Consider the following 26,588-nt stretch of genomic DNA (forward strand, 5'->3'; position numbering starts at 1 on the left):
CTTTATTACCAAACTGAAAGAGGAAAAAACGTATGTTTTTATTAAAATATAAACAAAAAATGTCTTAAAGTGAAATGATTTATTAGCGTCGCGTGCATTTCCGATTGTCCCCCGCTAGTACAGCGGTAAGTCTACGGATTTACAACGCTAAAATCAGGGTGTGTGCTTCCACTCGGGAGGGGGGGGGCTCAGCAGATAGCCAGATGTGGCTTTGCTATAAGAAAAACACTCACACATACATCTCCAATTCCAAGACTTTGCTTTCCATTAACAGATATAATAAATATTTACTCTAGAAATATCATTCACTGTACGTCATGTTAGACGTAATTTCAATATACAGCCGTTGCTTCTAGTAACTTAATGATTTAACGTGCGATTTTTCCAAACACAGCAAGAAGAATGTCTTGACCAAAGAAGATCCAGATGAGTGAATAAAAACAGGTTAAATGATAAGACGAGTAAGTGTTAACGGATATGATAACATTGATTCTTCACTTATGTAAAGTTGGAATGTCTTCAAGTTAGACTGAGTTTTACAATACAAAATTAAAATATACTTTGTGTGCGACTTTTATGAATCACCTCCATGTACAATTATAACACACAGTTTATTGATTTGTCCAATCTTCAAAACCAAACAAAGGATTATTCAACACATTTGTGGCAATCTCCTTTTATTACGTAACCTTTAATAAACAGTATTTTTTCACGCTGTTTAGAAAGAGTCATCATGAATAAGACGGTCAGTTTAAGTTGGAAATAATAAGAGATTAAGAGTTTTTAAATTAAATAAAAAATTATAATATACTTAACATTGTGTGTGTACATAAACATAAAACTATTGTTGTTTATTTAGAATTAGGGAGTTCTAGGAGATCCACCATGACCAGGTGGTTAGGATGTTCGACTCGTAATCTGGGGTCGCGGGTTTGAATCATCCGTCACACCAAACATGCTCGCTCTTTCACTTGTGGCGATGTTGTAATGTGTCGGTCAATTCCTCTATTCGTTAGCGGTTGGTGGTGATGACTAGTTGCTTTCCATGTCGTCTTACGCTATAGCTCTCGTATAACTTTGCGCGACATTCTAGACAAACAAACAACCAGTAGTTCTCAGAACTTTTAATTTACGTTTTCGAACAAAATACTTAACAAGGATATTAAGTCCTACCTATGAATTGTAACCAAAGTACCAAACAACCTTCCTAACCAATAGAATTCAGTAATTAATGTCTTACACCTAAGAACCACAGTTGAATCTTCAATGTACCGTGTTCTTTGAATGTTCTACTCAAGTACTGTAACAAAGTCATTGAATACCTTATCTATAGACTGTAACCAAGAGTGTTTTTTCATCCTAACTATAAATTTTAATAAAATTATTTTCCTTCTTTCTTTTTCACTCGAAGAAAACGACTTATCTTATTGTAACTTAGCAAATTATTCTTACTAGCTGGGGTAGCCGTACCCTAGACAGAAGTTATGTAAATTCATGATTAATGAAAAGTTATGTTAGTTCATGAAAAGTTGTTTCCTTTATATACAATTAAAAAAACCAAACCACTCATAAAAATAGTAAAACATAAAATATGAAACTCAAATCTGGATGTATCTTCTCATAAACCCAACAAACCTTCGTGTCAAATTTGATGAAGATCCATCAACAGGGACGATGTAGTTGTATAAAATTACAAAAAAACACTCATAGAAATCGCAAAATGCAAAATTGAAAATTTGTGGATATTTTTCCCCAGACCTAATGAGCTTCTGTATCAATTTTGGTGAGAATCTATCCACACCCTGTGAAGTATTTACATGGACATACAACAGACAGTACTATTAGATTTATACAAATGGCGCCAGTACATTAGATCCGCGTGTGACATATTTATGACGTAACATCTGCAACCTGAGAATGGAGAAGAATAAAGTTTTCCGTGACGGGAAACGGAGGCGAAACCGGAAAATCGTGACCCCTATTGTAAATGTACATGAACATAGGATAAAAATTTCACAATGTTAGGGGTTGCACTTTGCGCAATAAAAACTTTTTCCAATATCATATAAGCAAAAGTTCCATTATAGCATGATTTTACTTTTGTAAATATCTCGTAACTCTCGTCTTATTTAAACATTTCAAGAAGTAGTTACCATGTAAATATTTTGGATGATGAAACGTGTATGAGTTTTGTGGTAACAATACTATTGCTTATTTGTTTATTTATTTAATATAGCCCCTTGCTTCTTGTTTCTTTTCGGACTAACAAATATATTTACATGGAAAATATAATGCTAATTAAATTAATTGCTTCATTTCTTGTGATCTGTGAGTTCATTTGGCTTAATCCCTTTGATTGTATCTGCAGCTTTCTCGCCTATCATGATCACGGGTGCGTTGGTGTTGCCCGAAACAATGGTTGGCATTATGGAAGCGTCAGCAACCCGTAGGTTCTTTATTCCCTTCACTCTGAAAGAGAAAAACAGTAACTCGATTAACACCAAATGATTTATAAATCACGCGACAAAACAAAGATAAAAGTATTTAGGTTGATACATATAAATTATTGAAAAATTATGGAAGTGAGTTTGCGGGATTACTCGTGTAGAAAGTCACGCGCTCATTATATGAAACATAACTAACGTAACTGATTTTAAGCAAACTTAAAACACTCACTGGCTCAAACACTAACGAATATTAATCATGCACTGTGACTACCAAGGGTAGGCACTCCAAGCATTCTATTATGTTTAGTGTATCAACCTGCGAGTATCTTTACTTCCAAATGTGTTTTTTATATCTCATACGGCCGTATATCTTGCAATCATTATCCATATAGACCACAAAAAATACAGTAAGTTGAGTACGTTATAATACTAAAACAGCTTTAAATGTGCAAATCAGTGTGCCACCTTAAAATTAAAAATTTCAGCTGTTTAATTAGTATTCAACTTTAGTTTCAGTTTTTTGGTGGTTAAAGTTTATTTTACGCTATAACCTTGTGACTGTTGAAACTGCGCATTATTTCTAAGCAATTTTCATTGTATTCTCATCACGCTTGTAATCTTGAGTCCAATTGCATGTATATTCTTGAAAAACAACCTAGATTAGGTTTCGCGTGATATCGTATACGCAGCATAAAGCAACGCCTGGTTGATCCACGTAGTCTCATCCACATTTATAACAGACATAACAATAAAAAGATATGAACGTTTACGATTATTGATTCTGTTCTCTACCAAGAAAATATTAGATATTCTCAATACAGATTTTAAAGCTACGCACAATTTTGGTACTTTGTGTGGTTAACCAAAATTGCATTCATGAAAACATTTGTTCTGTTAGGCTAGTAGTTTTGAATATAAGCAGGTGCAGGCTTTTGGACTCTTTCTCTTAAACTGTTTTAAACGAATAAATACATGATTAGAAACAGTTCTGAGATTTCTAAAAAAAAAAAAAAGCTTGGGTGATTTGAGATTTGACTAAAGGTTTGTTATGCACGTTTCTATGTTGGTTCTCAGTGGACAAATGTTCCTTGTGTTGATTCCAAGTACAGAAATATACATTGTGCTGGTTCGAAATAGACAAACATTCCTTTTGCTGGTTCCAAGTACAGAAATATGCCTTTTGCTGGTTCCAAGTACAGAAATATGCCTTTTGCTGGTTCAAATTAGTCAAATATTCCTTTGCAGGAACTAATTGAAATGCAGAAGATTGGTTTTCAAAATGATGACATCGTAGAAAGGTTTTAGGTAACAGGTTTTTAGTGAATTATTAAATTCTGCTACAAAAAATCTTTTTTACATGTGATAAAAAGATGGTGTTTCCATGAGAGGTTTTTCAAAATAAAAAACGGTGAATCAACTCCAATGTTCTTTCACTGTTTATTGACATATTTATTCTCAGTGTGAACGAGATTATTGTTCATACAAGCTTATAAAGAACATCTGAAGCATAATAATGGAAAGTATATACAGCATCTGTATCTACCTAGAAAACAAATGTAACGGGACTAGAGCTTTGAAACAATATGTGATTACAACATTGAACAAATTGTAATGATTAAAGAAACCTTAGCCTTCACAAAACTAAAACCGAAGTATTAAATACAAGCGGTACAAATTCGAGATGGAACTGAATATATCAGAAATAATTTTGACATTGTCTGGCGTTTAAGTACTGTGATGTCACCTAAAGTTGATCGCTTTTGAGAAGATTACGTGACACTCCTTACTAACCAAAATAATCATACACTCACACCATAAAAACGTGTTCGTGTGATGCACTTAGAATTACCTGTTGTATTTAATAATATTAGAAAACAAAGGAATGTAGATCAACATGATGCGTCAGAGTCACCTTGAAAAAGACCTGAAACAGGTCGTATCTAAGTCATGGGAAGCAAAATGCACTTCCTTATAAAGTAGCCGCTGAGAATCCACGAACACAAAGGTCAACAACGAAAGTTATCCTTATGTATCAGGCAACAAAATCCAAAACGATATTCCCTTTATGGAAGCGAACCTAACAGAGTATGAATTCACCAAAACCATGCTTCCAGTCATGTCCTTCTTTCAGTCGTCGCATACCTTAAGCATCTGAGGAATTAAACTGGTATTTATGCTGTTCCATACGAAGCCATACCATTCAAGTTGTTGGACTTATAACCGGTGGTTCGCTAACAGGCTCGGTGGAGTCGTATTCTGTTATATTCAAGTATGAAAGACCATCTTAGGAATTAGTTACCTTGTGTTTAGCCTGATCTCTAGAAATAACGGTAAACCAACAAAATTGTTAGAGACCTTACTCTTTCATCCTCAAATGAGCATCTTTCTGAAATTTCATTACCTGATGGTTAAAAGAACCATGGATCTGGTGTTTAAAGACAGAGTCCCAGACATGAAATATTTTATAGGAAAATCCATTCAAGCAATCAGTTACCTTGTGGTTAACCTGAGATCAATTGGTGGTTAGGTAGCAGACTTGTTGAAGATTTATATTTAAGTACGAAACATCTTTGAATCAATTTTCCCATTATTAGTCTGTGTGACTCGACTGTTAAAACGAGGGCTTTGATATAGTCGTCCTCCTATACTCGATTGATTATGAAGAGCATACAGGGAGGAGCGGTGTGATTTGTAAAAGACAGTTTAAAAACGGAAATTTTCCATAGAAACCTGCAACGCAGAGCTATTGTGAGGATGTAGAGTCATCAGGTAGATTACGACTGGACACGTCGACATGGACTGTAACGTCGTGGTGGTGCTCTTATTCGCTTGGATATAAGGATTCAACCTCTATAAGTAAGTTAAAACTTATACTTTTAGAAATTTATATTACAGATCTTAATTAAAGGAGCACTGTATTGAATAAACTAATAATAAAACACTACATTTAATATTTATTCATCCTGAAAGTTCTTTCCACAGGACATAAAGATGACATGGAAAATTATTCAAATGCGATTTCGTGTTTTCCCTTGCATTCTATTCCAACACTAGAAAAGTAAATGTTTAGCTAAGCAGACAGAAAACTAGAATGAGAAAACTGTCGTACCGCAGCTTAGAGTCCACAACTGTCGTCGGATCTGAAGAGACTCCCATCTTACATGTCCCCACAGGGTGATAAATGGTGATTGAGTAGGTACGAGCAATACATTCTAGGTAGTCATCCTCCCACATCTGATGCTTCTCACAGCCTGGGAAAGGATACTCGAAGAGGGTTGAGTTAAAGGCTTTGAATGGTTCAGACAAACCCACTTTAATAGTGATCTTCAAGGCTATTGATATAGTAAAGCGACAACAGCATGAGATAACTCATATAATCATGACATTTAAAATACGAAAATATTTTGTGTTGTTTTAGTAATTAAACACAAAGTTACACCAAAGGTTATTTGTGCACTGCCCATGACAGTTATCGAAACTCAGTTTTTAACGTTTTCCGCAGACGTATCGCTGTGCCTCTGGGGGCTTTGTGTTGAAAATCAGTTTAGACAGCTTGTGTTGTAATGGTTTTGAATCTTACATTTGACTGATTTATAAGAAGGGAATTTCGAGTTATTTGCTCAAAACCTTATAACGTGATTAATGTTTCCATCTCTGTGCTAAGACGTTCATCAGGATATAATAAGGTCCGAACTAGTGTAAGATTAATATTTAATGTCAAAGGTCAAAAGGTTGGCTATGTCACTATGTTGTTGTTAAGAGCAAAAATAAATTAAAATAAAAAGAGATATATTGTGATTTAAGTAACATATTGCTGTATTTTGCAGACATTAACAAAGCCAATATTGTAGTATCGTCTAAATATGTTACCATTAGCAAAGCGAACATATCAGTAGCACTTGGTTATATCATCATTAATAAATTTAACATCGCAGAAAAACTTGATTACGCACAATGTCACCGTATAATAATGTTTATTTACATTGCATGAAGAAGCATCTCAAGTACATATAATTACGTGTGACATTAATAAACATCACAATTATGCTTAATTACGTAACATTAACAAGAAAGAAAGTTTAACAATAACGTTTAATTACGTGATATTAAAAAGAAAACTTCCCTATAATGCTTAACTTCGTAACGTTAAGAAGAATGCTTCGGTGTAGCTCTTAACTAAGTGACATTAAAATAGAAAGCTTGACAATAGCGTTTAATCACGTGACATCAATAACAGCTTTGTAATAACAATTAACTACGTGACGTTATGAAATAAAGTTTGACAATAACGTATAACTACGTGAAATTAAAAAGCAAGTTTGACAATAAAATTTAATTACGTGATATTAGGAAAATAAAACTTTTATTTACGTGACCCTGAAAGAAAAGGCTTTAAGGTAATATTTAATCACGGTACCTTAAAAACAGAAAACTCACAATAACATTTATTACGTGACGTTGATAAAGCAAACACTACAGCGAAACAGGGTGTAACAAAGTGGAGTTAAAGTAGTTTTAAATCATATGTATATAATAGGTGATATATACAAGGGCTTTAATTATGATACTAAAGTGAGTTGTTTTAACATTATAAGACGAGCTATAACCGGTTTTGTTCCAAAATAAATTTTGAAATATTATCACATTTTTCTTATTTTACCACTTTTTTCATAAGAATTATACTACCGCTGTTGCCATAGCAAACATTTAAAACCAACATGTTTTTGCTGTTTACTAATTAGCCGTTAGTAGAAAACAGTTTTTTCTTTTTTTACTTATTGACAGACTTCGTTCAGCTCGGCATCACTAGGTGGTTAAAGCACTCAACTGATAATCTGAGGGTCGTTCGAATCCCCGTCACACCAAACATACTTGCCCTTTCAGCCGTGGGAATGTTATATGTGACGGTTAATCCCACTATTCATTGGTAATAAAGTAGCCCAAGAGTTGGCGGTAGGTTATGATGGCTAACTGTCCTCCCTCTAGTCTTAACTTGCAAAATTAGGGACGGCTAGCGCAGATAGCTCTCGTGTAGCTTTGCGCGAAATTCAAATCAAACCAAACCAAACCATTTAGGCCACACCCATCGCTTTGTGTTGAGCTTTCTCCCGGCCAAACAACAATACAAATGTTCATAAATGTCCAAATTAAAAGCACATTCTGCAACAATACTTGATAGCTAATTTACATAAATACATAAAACATTTACAGATACCTACCTTCTCTAAGTGTTTTTATATCGTCCGGATGTGTCAGGTAACGAGGATCAATGATTGGTGGATCGTATGGATCTGTGGATCGTAATTTGACAAAGCCACGACTTTTCGGTCTCAGTAATACCGGATACATGGAGAAGGCGTCTCTAAACACGTAGGGTTCATACACCTGTTTCCATAACTAAACATAAATAAGCGAATATTAATAAAATATTCATATAAAAATAATCAACTTATTAATTTGATTTCATAACTAAAGAACAGATGTTTGTTTGTCTTTTGAATTTCACGTAAAGCTACGCGAGGGCTATCTGCGCTAGCCTTCCCTAATTTATCAGTGTAAGACTAGAGGGATGGCAGTTAGACATCACCATCCACCACCAGCTCTTGGACTACTCTTTTACCAACGAATAGTAGAATTGACCGTAACATTATAACGCCCCCACGTCTGAAAGGGCAAGCATGTTTGGTGCGACGGTGATTCGAATTCGCGACCCTCAGATTACGAGTCAAACGACTTAACCACTTGGCCATGCCGGTGTAACGATTTCATATTACCTCCGTTTTGAAGTTAACCCCCGGTAATATGAAATCGTTTTCAGAGTACCGTGGGAGTAACATGAAATCGATTTTAAATTACCCCCTCTTCTAACGCCAAAATGACAAACATAATGATTGCTTTTAACATTTGTAGTGCGTGTCGAGTACGTATCTAAGTACATGATAATAGACAAAAGGCCTATTATTTCTTTTATTAAAATGGATAATTTATATAAGATAAAATGTATTTTAAGGGCTCGTTCTCGCCAGACCACAAGGTCTACATACGAGACTCGTACTGTCTGCATTTAATACATTGTAATTTATACATATTAATTGTTTTTATATTTCTTTATGCGCACTGAAATAAAAATGAGTGATTGATAGCATGAGATATAAAACATGATAAATCTTCGAATTTTTACATTATTATTAATGTGTTAATTTCATTTACACACACTGAGTGCGATAAAAGCCTCTAGCATCTTAACAAACCGTTAAAACGAGTCTATCGGGAAGGGGGTAGTTTGAAATCAAGGGGGTAAGATGAAATCGATTTCAGACTATCCCCGGAAGTAACCTGAAATCGATTTTGTCATACCTCCCCCGGTAATATAAAAACGAATTCAAATTAACGTGGAGTAACATTTACAGGGGGTAGTTTGAAATCGTTACACCGGGCCATGATGTAGAGTTGTTTTAAAGTAGTTTTGTCTTATCCTAAACTCATTTTAAAAATAATTTTATTTATTACTTAAGTCTGAGTTTGTTTGTTGCTGTGTTCTGTCCTACAGTCAGTTTAAAAGTAATTTCATTTATTACTTAAGTCGGAGTTTGTTTGTTGCTGTGTTCTGTGCTATAGTCAGTTTAAAAGTAATTTGATTTATTATTTAAGTCTGGGTTTGTTTGTTATTGTGTCCTGTCCTACAGTCAATTTAAAAGTAACTTTTTTCATTGCTTGAGTGTGGGTTTGTCTCTTTCTGTGTTTTGTCCTACTGTTAGTTTTAAAACCATTGTTTTTGTTTTAGTCGGTTTATCTATTACTGTGCCTTTTCGTACTGTTAGCTTGAAAGTATATTTATTTGTTGCTTGGATCTGGGTTTATTTGCTGCCGTGTGTTGTTCTACAATCAATTTAATAGTGATTTTGTTTATTGTTCGTGTCTGGATTTGTCTGTTGCAGTGTTTTGTCTTCCAGCTAGTTTAAAAGTGATTTTATTAATTGCTTATGTCTAATTTTCGCCACTGCTTTGTCTTGTCTTAAAGCTGGTTTGAACGTTGTGCATAAATAATTGAAGTAAAATTTAATAACAGAGTTTATATATATACGAAAGTTGGTCTACTCTCTTTTGAAAATAGAACCAGTTTGTAAAACCCACTAAGTATCAAAATCTGCAGTCTCCGTTCCTTTTGCAATACAATTATTTTGTCACTATACATATGTACGTATATATATATAAATACAGTATTAAAAATAAATATGAGAAAGGTACAAAAAGATGGTGTGATTATTCGTTTGTTTTTGAATTTCGCACAAAGCTACTCGAGGGCTATCTGTGCTAGCCGTCCCTAATTTAGCAGTGTAAGACTAGAGGGAAGGCAGCTAGTCATCACTACCCACCGCCAACTCTTGGGCTACTCTTTTACCAACGAATAATGGGATTGACCGTCACATTATAACGCCCCCACGGCTGAAAGGGCGAGCATGTTTGGCGCGATGGGGATGCGAACCCGCGACCCTCAGATTAAGAGTCGCACGCCTTAACGCGCTTGGCCATGCCGGGCCAACAGGGTGTGAAACACAAATACCACTGGAATGTAATCCATCTATTGTGCCCCCCGCTAGTACAGCGGTAAGTCTACGGATTTACAATGCTTAAAATTACGGGTTCGATTCCCTACACTGGGCAGATAGCCCAGTGTGGCTTTGCTATAAGAAAAATACACACACACACACACACACCATCTATTGTAGGAAAATAAACTTCATAATATTCAAGTGATGCACGTGTTGATAGTTTATACTACGATTGGCTGTGGTCTGGTGAAGATTCAAAACACCCCACATCAGTATAAAGAGTATGACAGTAAAGCAGTCATTGTAATCCCCATTAGTAGTAGTGTGAATCTAATAGCGGCTTGTAGTATCCCCCTTAGTATTAGTGTGAATCTAGTAGAGGGTTGTAGCAACCAGGTTAGTAGTAGTGTGGATCTAGTAGCGGGTTGTAGTAACCCCCTTAGTATTAGTGTGGATCTAGTGGCGGGATGTAGTAACCCCATTAGTAATAGTGTGGATCTAGTGGCGGGATGTAGTAACCCCATTAGTAATAGTGTGGACCTAGTCGTGGGTCATAGTAACATAACACGATAACAAGGGACCTGCTGGTCCATCTCGGCTGTCCTATCCTCTAAGCTAGACTAAAAATAAATTAAAGCTAGCTCTTATTATTCATATATCTATCAAGCTTTCTTCTAAACTCACCCAAATTTACCGCCTCCACAACATCTGAAGACAACCCATTCCATAGGCCAATCACCCTGTCAGAAAAATAAAACTGTCTTAAGTGAAGATGACCCCTGCCTTGCCTAAATGTTCCCTTAACGAAACCTTGTTGATTAGTTGATAAAAATCTGTACTTTAATCTTATTGGAAATAGTGTGAATCTATTCGTGTGTCATAGTGATTCTATTGATAGTAATATAAAATCGAGTCGTGGCTTCTAAGACTGACACACCACATGAAAAACAGATAAAAATCAACATTTTGTCTGATCAAGGATATTCTCATGTTTTAATAGTAAAGATAAGCAACAACAAACTCTAAAGAAGTTATACGAAACTCTTGTTATTAGTAATAAAATCACTAAAGGTATAAATCCTAAACCCTCCAGTAGTGATGTTACATATCTTAAGCTCTATTCCTTATGAATTAGTTAATGTTGCCAACGGTTTTACTGAAACCTCTGATAGGAATACTACCTCGAGAACAGCAAAACGAAGTGTTTGGTCTCAGTAGATGTATGTACTCGAAACTTGTTGATGAGATGAGGGAACCGAAACAACAGGCTGATATTGGCAACATACTACAAAGAATAGAATAAACAACATGTACTTGTTACAGACTAGACCATGTTGAACTTGTTCAGCGATAACTAACTACAGAGTTTAGAAAGAATGGTGAAGAATACGAAAACCAATGTACATCGTGTACAAAGAAAGTTACTACATTGCAGTGAAGGTGTACATAAAGCTAAAGGCACTCTCATTGCTGACATACAGACAATTCCCTATCTATTATGTTGGTTCCTAAGAATCACGGGCTGTAGAGGACGGGTCTTTTCATCTTCTTCCAAGAAGTTGTAAATTCACATAGACATTAAATCTATAGAAACGGCATTTTGAAGTATATAAAAAATTATACACTTTATTTCGTTGTAATTAACCACAAAGCTACACAATGGACAAAACGTGTTCTGCCCACCACGGGTATCGAAACCCGGTTTTTAGTAGTTGAGTCCGCAGACATACTGCTGTGCCAATGGGTTTGGGGGTGGTATATGGAAAACTCGAAACCATGCATTAGTGTACACAAAGTTTTGAAGTGAATACACATGAGGCTGAATGAGCTTCTGCAACAACAGAGAAGATCAAAATGGAAAAAACAACATCTTGGCTGAACTGTGGGGAGTAGTGCAAGATATTTGGAACAGTAGTCCACTATAGAATATTGATAGCATTCTTGGCAGAATGAAAACAAATGGTAATGTCCTGTGTAACGCAAATGGTTCACGTGAGAAGTATTAATGTTACAAAAGTAAATAATATACAAATATCAACTATATTCATAATTAAAAACAAGTCCAAATAAAGATAAATGAAGTCACCATAGTAGTTTTTTTATAGCTTGAGAAATATTAAAGTATATTCTTGCTGTTGGACACATTGTATATTTTCCACATTAACTTGCACACTGGTGACTTCATTTATATTAAATGTGCAGCGTTTCATTTTTATTTAGATTAATTTTGAATTAGAATATCACATATTTCATCATAGGCTAAACTTTGATCTTTTTAATGTAGTCATTCCTTCTACGTAAATATTAGCTTAACTGTTGAAACAACGCTGTGTATTTCTTGTCGTGACAATTTACACCAATAATAACTTCCCTGTCTAAGCGCCATCTTGCTGATGCTATTATTTGTGCCACTTAAATGTTTTTATATTTCAGTAATTACTTGCGTTACTATATCTGCACGCACACATGTTAATATATACATATACGAGATATTTTTATTTGTAGCCTAAAAGGCTTATTTGTTTGTTTGTTTGAATTTCGCGCAAAGCCACACGAGGGCTGTCTGAGCTAGCCATCCCTAATTTAGGGGTGTAAGACTAGAGAGAAGGCAGCTAGTCATCACCAGTCACTACCAACTCTTGGACTGCGGATCGAACGCCTTAACCCACCTGGCCATGCTAGGCCTAGCCTAAAAATAATTCATTCTCTTGTATTTATTCATTTTTATTTAATTATAAAAACGCAATATTTGTTTGCTCTAGTCGTGACGTTATTAAATCACAGTATATCAACATTTGTTTTATTTTAAATTAGGCATTCTACAAAACTATATTAACGAGGTTTAGAGCTAACCACAAAACTATCTTTAGGTGGTTTTGACAGTTCCAGCTACTTTCCACTGAATACGTACGTATGTTTATTACTTCTCATTATTATTCACCACATAAACAAACACCTATAATCACGTCTTACCTCGGGACCAATACCTTGCACTTTTCGAATAGTCCTTCCACCATCAGAGGATGGAGAGCTGGATATAAAGTGGATTTCAGCATCAGGCAGGTCTTCGGTACTGTTGGTGTACTTTGTTTTTATAAATCCTAAACCTTCACAGCCTCCTAGAATGGTGTAAGGCCCTAAAATATACAGAGAACGCCCTTGAAATTTTGATTTTTTACAACTTGTTTCACTATATTTGAAGGCTGAAGGGCTAAACGTAGTATTTCAGAATAAAATAACAACAAAGTATTGATATTTCATTCGCTTTCTTTAAAAAATGTCATTCTGACAGTTACTTTGTAAGAACGGTTATAAAACACCACATGGTTAAACTATGTACACTGAAACAAGCATATTATTTTTCTTATATACTTTAACCACGTGCATCAATGTTATTACTGGCGGTGTAATATTAACTAATGATGTTTCTGTAGTATATTGTTAACAAATGATATTCCTGTAGTATATTGTTTACCAATGTAGTCAACCCTGTAGTATGACATGTCGTTAACCGATAATGTTCTTGTAGGATATTGTTGGCCAGTGATGTTCCTGTGGCTATACGTTGTCTCCTGGTTTTTTGTAGTTGTATGGCTTCTGATGTTTTAAAGTTCTATGGGCTATTTATACTCTGCCCGCCACGGGTATCGAAACCCGGTTTCTAGCGTTGCATGTACGTAGATATACCTCTGTACCACTGGGTGAGATAAAGTTCGATGGATATTTAAGTACAATTCGTATATTAAACTGCACACACATACACAAAATTAAGTAAATAATATTAATACTGGGTATGTAACTTACAGTTATGTAAAAATATGAAACAATCATTACACAATTACGCAAATTATGTAAATAAACTGTGAACGTATTCAATGTAGTCTTGTTTACTGCGGAAAAAGTGGATTTTTATTATTTCTAATAGCAATATTAATATAGTAAACCACATTTAGATCAACAGTTCCAGTTTCTTCTTACATTTCTGTTATTTACGTTCTTGGAATTTTTTTTAAAAACAAGTGCGGAAAATTCATACGTATGAAATGAAACACTTTCGTACCAGTTTCTGTAACACATCATCTGTATCCAACATAAATATGTATACAATTTCTCAGAAAATAGAACTGTCCATATGAAACCTTTTTCTATAGTGTATTTACTAACTGTTTGATGCCACTGTGCGATTAAGGAAAGTACATATTTTTTCTATCTCAGAACTATAGGTTACTTATGTACAATTAAGCAATATCATTGTTACTCACAGTATTGGCCTTGAAATAAAACTGTGACGTTGAAACACCTATATTATAGCCAGAAGTTGTGTTTCACTTACATACCCTACACGACTACGACGTTCAGCCATCATACGGGGAATGAAAGTGTTACAGATACTTTCAGTTAATGAGCTACAATTTAAAACTTATGTAAGAAGAAACAGCCAGGAAGTTTTTACTATCGAATATCTTGCTCCTACTAATAGTTTATCTTCTACTAACAGTTTATCTTCTAATAATGGTTCAGCTTATATTAAGGGTTTATCATCTTCTACTCACAGTTATCTTCTACTGACGCTTTTTCTATAAATGGTTTATCTTCTAGTTACCGTTTATCATCTACTAATGGTTTATCTTCTAGTAACTGTTTTTCATCTAATAATGGTTTATCATCTTCTACTAATAGTTATCTTCTACTAATCGTTTATCTTCTGCTAACAGTTTATCTTCTACTATTAGGTTATTTTCTACTAATGGTTCATCACAGTAATACTCATCTGGTTTTTCTTTGATAAGATGAATGTAAGGAGAAGTATGTGAAAGTGATATCACCTTCAGAAAGTGTGGTAGCTGTATCTTCACTTGGCGACGTTTCGAACAAACGCGCTTTATCAAGCCACAAACAAGCCTGTCGGATCAACAAATATATATATGTGGACACGCACGCTGTCACTTCTAAGCCAAGAGATATCTATTCTGAGAAACTGACAAGTTGTACAAAGACCCATCTACTCGTGTACTTACCTTCACCTTTAAGCAAAAATTCGTGAATGAGACCTGAACTTTTATAACGAGGAAGTATAATTGAATAAGGCTTGTCGATTAAGAAATGGGCCCCTGCTGATCCCACGTGGTCCTGGAGGTTTAATCCAACCGGCAAATCAGCGATCACGGGTATCTATGCACAGAACAAAGTGTTAATTAAGATTGGATGCAGGAGAAAAACATAAGATATTAATTTCGGTTATAAAAAGAACTTCCAAGAAATATTAATTAAGTTTATAAAAAGGCTTAACATATGAGCAACAATTATGTAAATTTATGATGAAAACTGGTGAACATCAGTCAAAACTGAGAATTAGTTTTGTGATCCGGTTAGTTAAATAGTTAGAAAAATATATTCTAAAGATTTAAAACAATAAAGATGGACATTGTCTTCTCAGAGATAATAAATAACAATTGTATATAAATTAGTATTTTCTGTTTTGGTATCGCATAATAACTGGAATTTATAAAAATAAATAAATAAATAATTTAATTATGAACTGCAACACTAGGTGATTTTAGATAATGTCTAAAATAACATTTCACATCCAGCCTCAGTTCAAAGTTTTCTGAAAGATGTTATTGGTTCTCACATTGTTCATTAGGTTTCCCTTCGATAAGAAGAATGGTTTACTGTTAATTTAATTTGTTTACTGGAGATAGTAATAAATTCATTCTACGGTTGATTGATTAATCTAGGCCCGGTATTGCCAAGTAGTTAAGGCGCTCGACTCGCAATCTGCTCGCCCTTTCAGCCATGGGGGCTTCATAATGTGACTGACAATCCCACTATTCGTTGGCAAAAGAGTAGTCCAAGAGTTGGCGGTAGGTGATGATGACTAGCTGCTTTCCTTCTAGTCTTACACTGCTAGATTAGGGACGGCTAGCGCAGACAGCCTTCGTGTAGCTTTGCGCAAAATTCAAAACAAATAAAAAACAAATTGACTATTTTAAGATAAAGACCGTTTCGTTCTTACATTAAGGCTCTCGAGGTGTTTGCGAGGCCCGATACCAGACAGCATGAGGAGCTGGGGAGTGTTAATAGATCCAGCTGCTAGAATGATTTCTTTTCTAGCAAACACTACTCTTGATAACCCTTCGTGATCAAACTGGACTGCTCGTGCTCGTCTTTGGTTGTCAATGTGAATCTATAAAAATAATTAAGGATAATTATATAATAAACATTTTGCAATATTACGGATAAATTATATTCACTGAACACTGAATTAGTATGGCAGCAGCGTAAAAAAAACAACTGAATTTAGAGAAAGTACACAAGAATTAGTAATCTGATACACTACATATAGTGAACGAGCTTGTGCAAAGTGTATACCACAGATACCTTAACCTTTTAATTTCTTTTTTAATTCATAACGACAACAGCTTTAATTTGACCACAAGTTAATAACATATTCTAGTTAGACACAGTTATCTCGTTGGCGAGTTCTTTTAAATTATCTGTAATAATAATTCCACTTCCAGTCAAATGTAATACTTTACTTCCTTCCTTAACGTTTCTGCAAACTTGAACACTTGTAAACTGCCGTAAATTGTTCTAGGCCTACGTTACAAGTAACGTTAATTAAAGTAAAACAAATTAACATACTTATACAAATTAATCGCAATAGCATACATAGCTGCTGATTTACTCGTTATCTTGAATATAATCCCACTGACACTTCATGCCTAAACAAAACTGGATGTCTCAGGCATTATAGCTTTCTAGGCGTTCTACACTCTCTATCTAACAAATAAATAAAACATATCTTACAACAATATATTTTATATCATCAACTTTCTAAGCTCACTAAAAAATATCGTCTAGACTTCGTCTGTTTATTTTTAGAAGTACTAACCATCTTTCATCTCGCAGAACCTTTACCCCCCCCACTTCACTTATGCTACTTGTTTATAATTATATCTTACCTTTGTCACATGGGCGTTGGTTAAAATCTTTAAATTAGGCCTGTTCAGAATGTCCTGTAAAAATGCCTTAGAAGTACTGCATCGTGCACCGTTTCTAACAGTTCCTTGGGGAACAGTAAAACCTGATGTAAAAATGGAAAATAATTATATTTCACTATTAATTTTTTGCTCTAATGTTTAAAAAAATATATTTCTATCTAAGTGTGTGTGTATGTTTTCTTACAGTAAAGCCACGGCGAGCTATCTGCTGAGTTCACCGAGGTGAATGGAACGCTTGATTTTAATGTTGTAAATCCATAAACTTACCGCTGTACCAGAGGGGGAACTTATATCTAACTAATTATCAAATTGAATGCTCTGTTGCTAATAATAGATGTCAAATATGTGAAACGTTTTTATTTTAAATAAAGCATTGTATGGGACTGACCTGTTTGTACGGGTCCATTGATATCAATATTCGGATAACCTAGTGTTTTACCACCTTCAACGAAACTGTGACCTAACGGTGATATAAAATTTGGTGTTTCGATTGTTAGAAGACCTCCTCGTCCATGGTAACCTGTAGAAAAATTTGCGTGAAAAACACTTGAATAATTTAGTAACAATCTCATGCTTAACTAATTACGAATTATATAAAACAAAAACAAACCGAAACTTATTCATTTTGACCTATCTGTTGACTAGGACGGACTTCTCGCAAAGTGAGGATCTTGGATTTGAATCCTTCATCGAACATGCTTACCATTTTAAGTAATGCGGCGTTATAATGTGACGGTTAATCTTGCATTTCGTTGACAAAATGTAGACCAAAAATGGTTGGTGATTGGTATTAAGTAGTTGCCTATCCCTATAGTTCGTCACTCCTGAATTAGGGACGACTGGCGCTAATAGCCCTCGAGTAACTATGCATGAGATTCAGCACAAGGACTCATTATTCAGTTTAAATGAAAAACAGCATACACATCCAGGATAAGCTGTGAATGTTGAGATAATTTCTGTAAACATATTAAGGCTATTCTTCTTCTAAAACGTTATCTTAGCTGTGTTATGTTAAAACACACCTAACTGTTTCTTCATACGTTCTGTCATAGTTTTAACGTCACAGATAAATATTCATTTTCTACTCCTTATGTCGCTTGAGATATTTTTAAGAGAATTGTAAAGTAATATAGAGGGCACCACCATAGCTATCAATGTATTCTCAAGACGGCTGGTATGGGTATAAAAAGTTTTAATGCGCATACCAGCCGTCTTGAGAGTAGATTTTTACTTCAAGTTGGTTTCTCGTCATCATGTACCATAGCTATCAGTATTTAAATAGTAAAGATCTAAATATACACTGCTGGCCAAAATCTTAAGGCCAATGAACACAAAGAAAAAATATGTATTTTGCGTTGTTAGACTCAACCACTTATTTGAGAAGAGCTTCGAAAGATGAAAATAATAAAAGGGAAAATAAAAATAAACAACTTTTTAACATTTAATAGGGAAAATGTGAACACTATGAAATTAGCCTAAATACTAGCTGGTCAAAAGTTTCAGACAATACCGAAAAGAAGTCCTAAACAGGGTAGGAAATGCCCAACAAGAGGTCTCAGTAGTGACTTGCAAGGCTGTCATTGCGAGTAACTGCAAACATTCGCTTTGGCATGGTCGATATAAGCGTTTGCAGAAGGCTGGCTGGAATATTATTCCAAGCGGTAAAGATGGCGAGCATGTTTGATGGGATGAGGACTCGAACCCGCGACCTTCAGATTGCGAATCTAGCGGTCTAATCACCTGGTCATGGCGGGCTTTGACAGTGAAAACATTGTTAAAACTTCGAAACGTTGTCCTAAACTGTAACTTATCTTCATCAAAACACACTTTAAATTTTCTTCTTCACCCACCACTACCATGGATTCGAACCCATCACTCTCAGATTAGATCTCGAGCGACCTGACTACATGGCCATGCTGGGCCTGGATTTATTCGTCTAACCTTCATCCAATGCAATCTTGCCATTACCAAAATAGTGGGTTAGAATTCTTGTTTCTCTAATTGTAGGTCACAGTGCAGAGGTGTAAGAAAGTAACTTGTGTGTAAAGCACTCACATACTAATTATATTTCTATATACGCAGAACACACCTGATTAAAAGCAGGTGTTTACAAAACATAAGTGTTCAAGGGGGATTACAATCAACAATATTCATTACAAAATCTTAAACAAAACGTAAATTATTAATTTTATTTGCACCACGTCGTGTTGGATAATGTAATCCCCAAAATAACTTCCTATAACATTATTATTATTTCGTTTCATATAACCTTACTGTTGAAAGTTTTGTATTCTTCTCGTATATTACAAAGTAATTGTACTTTGTCAAGATTAACTGACGTAATATAGCCCCCATCCTCTCTCTTACAAACGGAAATGACGTTGTTATTTCGTAAAGATGGTGGAAAAACTTTTAGATTTTTTATTACTGCCTTACGTAACCGAAATATTTTTTTAAATTCTCAATTGTTCCTTTTTTTCAATAAATTTTAGTTTTATTCATTGCTGGCTTTACCTTTTTGTAATTCGTTAGAAACGACAGAAACGGGTACAAAATAAAACGTGAAAAGACATATGAGCCATTGGTAACTGAAAATAATTTTGTTCAGTTCAGTCATATTAGATTATGCTTTTTTTTAAAATAACGACAACAAAGACCCGGCATAGCCAGGTGGTTAGGGTACTCGACTTGTAATCCGAGGGTCACGGGTTCGAATTCCGGTCACACCAAACATGCTCGACCTTTCAGCGGTTGGGGTGTTTTAAAATGTGATGGTCCATCCCACTTTTCGTTGGTAAAAGAGTCGACCAAGAGTTGGCTGTGGGTGGTGATGACTAGCTGCCTTTCCTCTAGTGTTACACTGCTAAATTAGGGACGACTAGCGCAGATAGCCCTCGTATAGCTTTGCGCGAAATTCAAACAACAACAAAGATTATGATAATCTTTAGATGTAAAAAATACGTTGCGCTAATTAACAGTTAACATGATTTTATATTAAGGTTGATGCTGAAATATCTTGTAAAGATGTTTATTTTTACCACAATATTTAGAGACTTTTTATTTGAAAATAGATAGCAAAATTAATTATTATTTTTTTCTTAAATTGTAGCTTCAAGATATTGAAACTGTCATAGTTGGCAGCTTCAGATATCACTCGAAATGATTTTCTTTTTAATTACGTTTCTACCATTTCTCACTGTTTGCGTTAATTAGTTTAAAATGTTTCTATTCAATTAGTTGTTTGTTTTTGGAAGTTCGCGCAACGTTACAGAAAGGCTATCTGCGTTAGTCGTCCCTATTTTAGCCACGTAAGACTAGAAGGATGGCAGATAGTTATCTTCACCCACCGCCAACTCTTGGGCTTCTCTTTTACTAACGAATATTAGGATTGACCGTCACATTATAACGCCCCCACGGCTGAAAGGGCGAGCAAGTTTGGTGTGACGAAGATTTGAACCCGCGATCTTCAGATTACGAGTTGAGCACCTTAACCACCTGGCCATGCCAGGCTCTACTAAAGTGTTGCAATAATTACAAGAGCTAAATTTCGTTAATCGGATACACATACATATTCTCGAGAAACACTCTGAATACACGTATACTTACCATTGTAAGCGATATCAGGACTTCTGTTATCTTCAGACTTCAGAAAGTATGGAAAGACATCTTTCCAGGTCCAACCATACGCCCCCTGTTGGGCCCAGCTGTCATAATCACGCGGGTTACCTCGCACGTATAACATATAGTTAATCAAACTGGAACCACCTAAGCCTTTTCCACGTGGCCATTTGCTTCTCTGGAAAATAAAATAAATTTTAAATGCAAGATTTTATCGTCACAAAACTGCTTCATTTAAAACACACAAATTGTAATTTTTTAATATTGAAATGTCCTTATATCATGAATTTAAAAAATAAAAATAAAATATTTCTGGTGATATGCGAAATATTTATATAGTAAAGATTCTGTTATTTTGTTACTTAATGGTTAACGTGCTTGGCTGCGTACTGGAAGATTTAAAGTTTGGGCTGTTGAAGACACATCACAATTTCAAATGTGAGTTCACTTCAAAAGAAGCCATCAGTTCCATTAGTTGGTGTTTGTTAGTAAGCACAAAGCAACGCAAAGGGCAATCTATGCTCTGTCTACAACGGGTATCGCAACCCGGCTTCTAGTAGTATAAGTCCGAAGACTTTTATCCGTGGCATTACGTTATTAATACATGAATTGTCCACTTACTCTCTCTACTTGGCCAAGACATGCTGCTTTTTGTGGCTCTGTTGAGTAGCCCCAGTCATACCGTGACTCTTGTAGTTCTCCGGCTAAAAGAGGAACCTCAGTTATTACATCTGGTAGTCCACCAGCTTCCAGCAATAACACATTTACCAAGTGGTCATCTGAAAGCCTGTTGGCTAGAACCGCTCCCGCCGAGCCTCCTCCGACTAAAATCAAACAGTTATCTATTAACAGATTTTTACTATACAAATGTGAATTACCATAAAATCAAACATATGTATATTACACAAAATGTTTTGGAAAACTCAGTTTAAAAAATTAAAGGTAATTTCTATCGGATCTGATATCGCAACTTTTAATACCTGATTTTGACACAGCCTTTAAGTTCTATCGCGGTTATGCGTATTTGTTCTAGTTTTCTCACTTGCACTACTAGTTTTTTGTTGTGACCTTGAACTTTGCACCCTAATTTTATATTGCATTCAACATTTTTTTTATCTTTTCTGGTGACACTCCTGCGGTTACCTAGAGACAGCTCCAGTTCCGGATCCGAAAATAATCCCAGTTAATAATCGCGTTAAACATGTATACATTCGATCTACTGTCTGAGTAATGTCTACTGCATCGAATATTTCTCGGACTAAATAGGAGGACTATTTAAACGTCGGCCTGACATGGCCGGCCAGGTGGTTAAGGCACTCGACTCGTAATACGAGGGCCGCGGGTTCGGATCTTAGCAAACATCCCAGTCCTTTCAGCCGTTGGGGCGTTATAATGTTCGGTCAATCCCATTATTCGTTCGTAAAAGAGTAGCCCAGAGTTGGCGACGGGTGGTGATGACTAGCTGCCTTCCCTCTAGTCGTACACTGCTAAATTAGGGACGACTAGTGCAGATAGACCTTATGTAGCTTTGCACAACTTTCAAACAAACTTTAAACAAGTAAAACCGTCTCGTTGCTGGCAGGTTAACTATCCAACCAGATTACTGTTAGGATTGAAATGTTTTACGCCAGAACAAATATATCAGTTTTATTTTCTTTTAATAATCTGCGGATTATGGATTTGTATTTTGTCACCTAATGTGAGCACTCTGTGAGCCATGGGGAAGCTACAATTTACGATCAATCCCACTTTTCGTTGATAAAGATTAATCCCTCTCGTCTTTGTCCCCATGCGGGACAGCGGTAAGTTTATAGACACACAACGCCAAGATCCGGGGTGGACACAGTAAATAATCCAATAAGGGTTTTCTCTAAAATAACTAACCTCCAGTTTATCAGAATTGGGGACAGCTAGCGCAGGTAGCACTCAAATAGCTTAGCCCAAAATCTGAGAAAACAAACAAACCTTTTAATACTGTCTTTTTTCCCATTAAATATCAAGTGAAAAATGTAGACCTGAAGTCAGGGAAGCTGATTTATTAGCAAATAGACGTCAAAGTTATCGCAGATTGAAATTTTATTTAAAGTAACAACAAACGCATATCCTTGAAATGAAGAATCTTATTTAAACCACTACGTGAAAAACAAAACAGTAAACAAATTTATAGTATGCACACTAACGTTTGTCGCACTTATACGTCATGGAGTCTATTCTTAGTATCTGAGTTCAGTAATTTGGGTGCCTGGTTAAGGCACTCGACTCCTCATCTGAGGATCGCGGGTTTGAATCCCCATCACACCACACATGCTCGCCTTTTCAGCTGTGAGGGCCTAATAAGTTACGGTCAATCCTATTTTTCGTTGATTAAAAGAGCAGCCGAAAAGTTAGCGGTGGGTGGTGATGACTAGCTGCCTTTCCTCTAGTCTTACACTGCTAAATTAGGGACGGCTAGCGCAGATAACCTTCGTGTAGCTTTGCGCGAAATTCAAAACAAACCAAACCAAACCAGTAATTTGGTTTTAACGGGTTCAATGGCCGAGAACGTACAGAACGTGACTTATCCACGAGTTTAAGTGTGTTCATAAACAAAAGCTACATTTCTTGAGTTTCGTTGAATACAATACGTATATGGCCACTTATCAGGTAACTATATGATAGTTTTTGTTATTCTGAGCTGTTATTTATTTGGTGGTCCCATTTATCTAAATGTTTTGGTCTTGTTTTTTATTATTTTTGGAGAAACAAGCTTACAGTTTTAACCAATCAACTTCTCTTAGCAACAAAAACAAAAACTTATACTGATATTTCAATTTTAATATGTCCAGATTTTTAAGCCAACAAGAAGATGGAGAACAAAAAGGCATAAATTAAAGATGCTAGATTTTATCTTAAGATTTGTTTGTTTGTTTTTAACTTCGCGCAAAGCTACACGAGAGTTATCTGCACTAGCCGTCTCTACTTTAGCAGTGTAAGACTAGTTGGAATGCAAATAGTCATCACCACTCACCGCCAGCTCTTGGACTACTCCTTTACCAACGATTAGTGAGATTGACCGACACATTATAACGTCCCCACGGCTGATAGAGCGAGCATATTTGGTGTGACGCAGATTCGAACCCGCGACCTTCAGATTACGTGTTGAGTGCCTTAACCAGCTGGCCATGTCGGGCCTTAAAATAAGTGGCCCAGAAAGAAGAGTTTTGCGTGAAATTCAAAACAAACCAAAACCAAAATTTTCTTGCTAGAAACACTTCAAACCTTAAGCTGATTAAGTGATAGATGACGACAAAACGCTGACAGATGTTACTATTTAGTGTAGGCTTAAGAACATAACAGCAGGAATAAAAACTGGCCCAAAAATACGGTTGCGACATCTTTTAAAATTGTTAGATCTCTGTTAAGAAGACAGAAAAAAAAAAACCCTACAAGGTACAGAAACGTAATGCCAATTCCTTGATAAGGTTTATCCCCTGATAAAAGTACGTAAAATAATACTGGTATGATTTAATACTCTACAGCTGAAAATCTTCGCTGTTTGTAGCATAGAGCAATGAGTAATTAGAATTTTCGCTAACCAGCGACACTGCATGTTAAGGTAAACATATATAGAATAAAGTATCTAGTATCTCACCTGTAAGTTGACGTTTGTAAATCATTGCAAGATTCTAAGGTCACACAACTGATATTTCTGTATTTTGGCTCACGTAACATGACATAATTAAATGAATATTTGCTCTTTAAACAGAAAATTTTGTAAAATTAAGAATGTCCTGTAATTGCGACAGTGGTTATATGTATTTGTCTATAGAGTTTCATAATGTTTATACAAAGCTGCACGGAAAGCTCTTCCCTCATATAAAACAGATGGTCTAGATGGAAGACAGCTATTCAAGTAGCAGATATCACAACCTTTTGGACTGCTCTTATCTCACTAATTAATGGGGTCTGACTGTCACTCTTATAGAACAACTGCAACTTCAAAGTGCGGAACTCATTTTTACGACAACGGCATCTAACAGATAGTTCTAGAATTCACTTTTCGGATACGCTAATATTTAGGCCACATCCATGCTAGATATATATATATTTGTAACTCAAGAAAGATCCTGGATGTTATAACTAAATAATCTGATTCATTATTAATACACGCGATTAAAGTTTCTCAGAACACATATTGCATGTGGGTTACAACAATAAGCAATGATATGTGAAATAAACCACTTCCACATTATTTCACCATAGATTGGACAGTGACATAAATTTAGTGCCTAAAATAACCATTAAAAAGCAAAAAAGTGAGATTTTTAAAACTTGTTTATAGATTTTTAGGTTTAAATTTAGTTACATAAGATAAGTACATTTTAATACTGCTTATATATTTGGTTTTGAGTTCTCGTTTGTAATACGTAGGTTGGGTGATTTTAAAAAATATGAAGAAATTCATGCTTTAATGACCATTAGCATCTAATTATTGTACATCACGAAGGACATATATAGATATATAGCAGACACGCGAAAATCATACAGTAACGGTGAAACTTGACAAAACTTCTATTGTTCAGAGAGGGACACAAAATATAAGAAATTAGGTTACAGTAAAAGAACCAGACTTTAATTCTAAATTAGGGTTGAAACGTTCAAAGTGCTGTATCATCCAATAATGTCAGAAAATGATTTGCAGAACTGAGACATGACCGATAAGATAAACTGATTCCTGCCCAAGTTTCAGTTCTTCAGATTAATATATTCTAAAAAATATTATATAATGAGCGTTAAGAAAATTTGTTTAGCCAAAAATATCCATTTAAATCTGTTGTCATTTTATAAGGGTCAGTTAAGAAAGAAAATAAGTTTTGATTATTCTAAGTATATTAATCGTAATGATGTCAATTATTTATTTCAATTTTATTCTAAACTTGTTCGTCCATGTTCACGACGTTACACTATTGTGTGTCCTTTGATATGAGATATTACAGATAGTATTAGGTGCATTCAAATGTATATAACTGTGTATTTGATTGTTGTACTTGTTTTGTATGTAATATATGTGATTATGAGGCTTCTTCAAGAGGTTTGTAAATAAAAAAAAAAGTCTAAATCTTAGAGTAGCGTTTACTATGGGCCACCCTGCATAGTGTGAATTAATACTAAATATCTCATCTAGAACTGATAATTGAATATACTTTGCATATTATTGGAGTAGGGTTTACTATGAGCTGGCCTGCATATTGTGAATCAATACTAAATGTCTTATCTAGAACTGTTTACTCTGCCCGAGCTTAGTAAACAATGTTCTGTGCTCTTAATAATTATAATACAGATTTTGGACAAGCCAAAAAATCTACAAAGTCTTTCAGTTGGTTATTTTACTCCTCAGAAACAGTATTTTCGAGCAATTATTTTACTCCATGGTGACCATATCTTTGGACAACTATTTATCTTTGGAGCAATCGTATTTTTAGGAATATATGAAATATATTATTATCTCCAACTGAAGGTAACATTTTTACAATGTAAGACACCTGATGTGGTCAAACGACCGACTACAGCATAACTTTTTAATTACTAAATAATGCACACCAATGAGTTCATAACTTACTTTCTTTGTGAAACAAAATCTTTAGGTATTGTACGTTTTCTCCTTACCTATAACGTAGTCATATTCAGATCGAATTCTCTTCACATCCATCTCGAACTGTCTATCCCAAGCTCTATAAAAGAAGGCAGAAAGTATAGGCAGCATAACCTGTTCAAAAGACAATACACTTGGCATCGTGACGACCGTTCGGGAACCAGAGGATATTGATCAACGCTGTTCGGTACACAAACTAGTTATTTACTTTGTATTACGTTGTCCAGTGTAATAGAAACGGGTAAGTAGCAAGATGAAAACGAAAGTTTCCACCTTGCTCGAAGCTGTAATCTAGCTTTACAGTAACTTTCACTTTCACAGCTCTCTTAAATAA

At 35.2% G+C, this 26,588-nt stretch overlaps 1 protein-coding gene across 2 annotated transcripts; it reads right to left on the bottom strand.

Moving 5' to 3' along the window:
• Window positions 1–603: 603 nt before the first annotated feature.
• LOC143237910 (glucose dehydrogenase [FAD, quinone]-like) lies at window positions 604–26,588 on the bottom strand. 2 transcript variants are annotated; one of them, XM_076477655.1, is made up of 11 exons: window positions 26,269–26,585; window positions 21,244–21,446; window positions 20,611–20,800; window positions 17,393–17,524; window positions 16,966–17,087; window positions 16,017–16,187; window positions 15,019–15,172; window positions 12,974–13,137; window positions 7,667–7,844; window positions 5,557–5,779; window positions 604–2,469 (listed from the first exon to the last, which is right to left on the bottom strand). In XM_076477655.1, the coding sequence occupies exons 1-11, from the start codon at window positions 26,393–26,395 to the stop codon at window positions 2,313–2,315; spliced, it is 1,821 nt and encodes a 606-aa protein (XP_076333770.1). In that variant the 5' UTR covers window positions 26,396–26,585; the 3' UTR covers window positions 604–2,312. The 2 variants fall into 2 exon arrangements, 1 of the variants encoding a protein (XP_076333770.1); XR_013020326.1 differs by lacking the exon at window positions 604–2,469 and adding an exon at window positions 10,685–10,740 and having other exon boundaries at window positions 5,640–5,779; window positions 26,269–26,588.

Source organism: Tachypleus tridentatus, chromosome 13 (assembly GCF_004210375.1).
Source record: "Tachypleus tridentatus isolate NWPU-2018 chromosome 13, ASM421037v1, whole genome shotgun sequence".
Classification (NCBI taxonomy): Eukaryota; Metazoa; Arthropoda; class Merostomata; order Xiphosura; family Limulidae; genus Tachypleus; species Tachypleus tridentatus.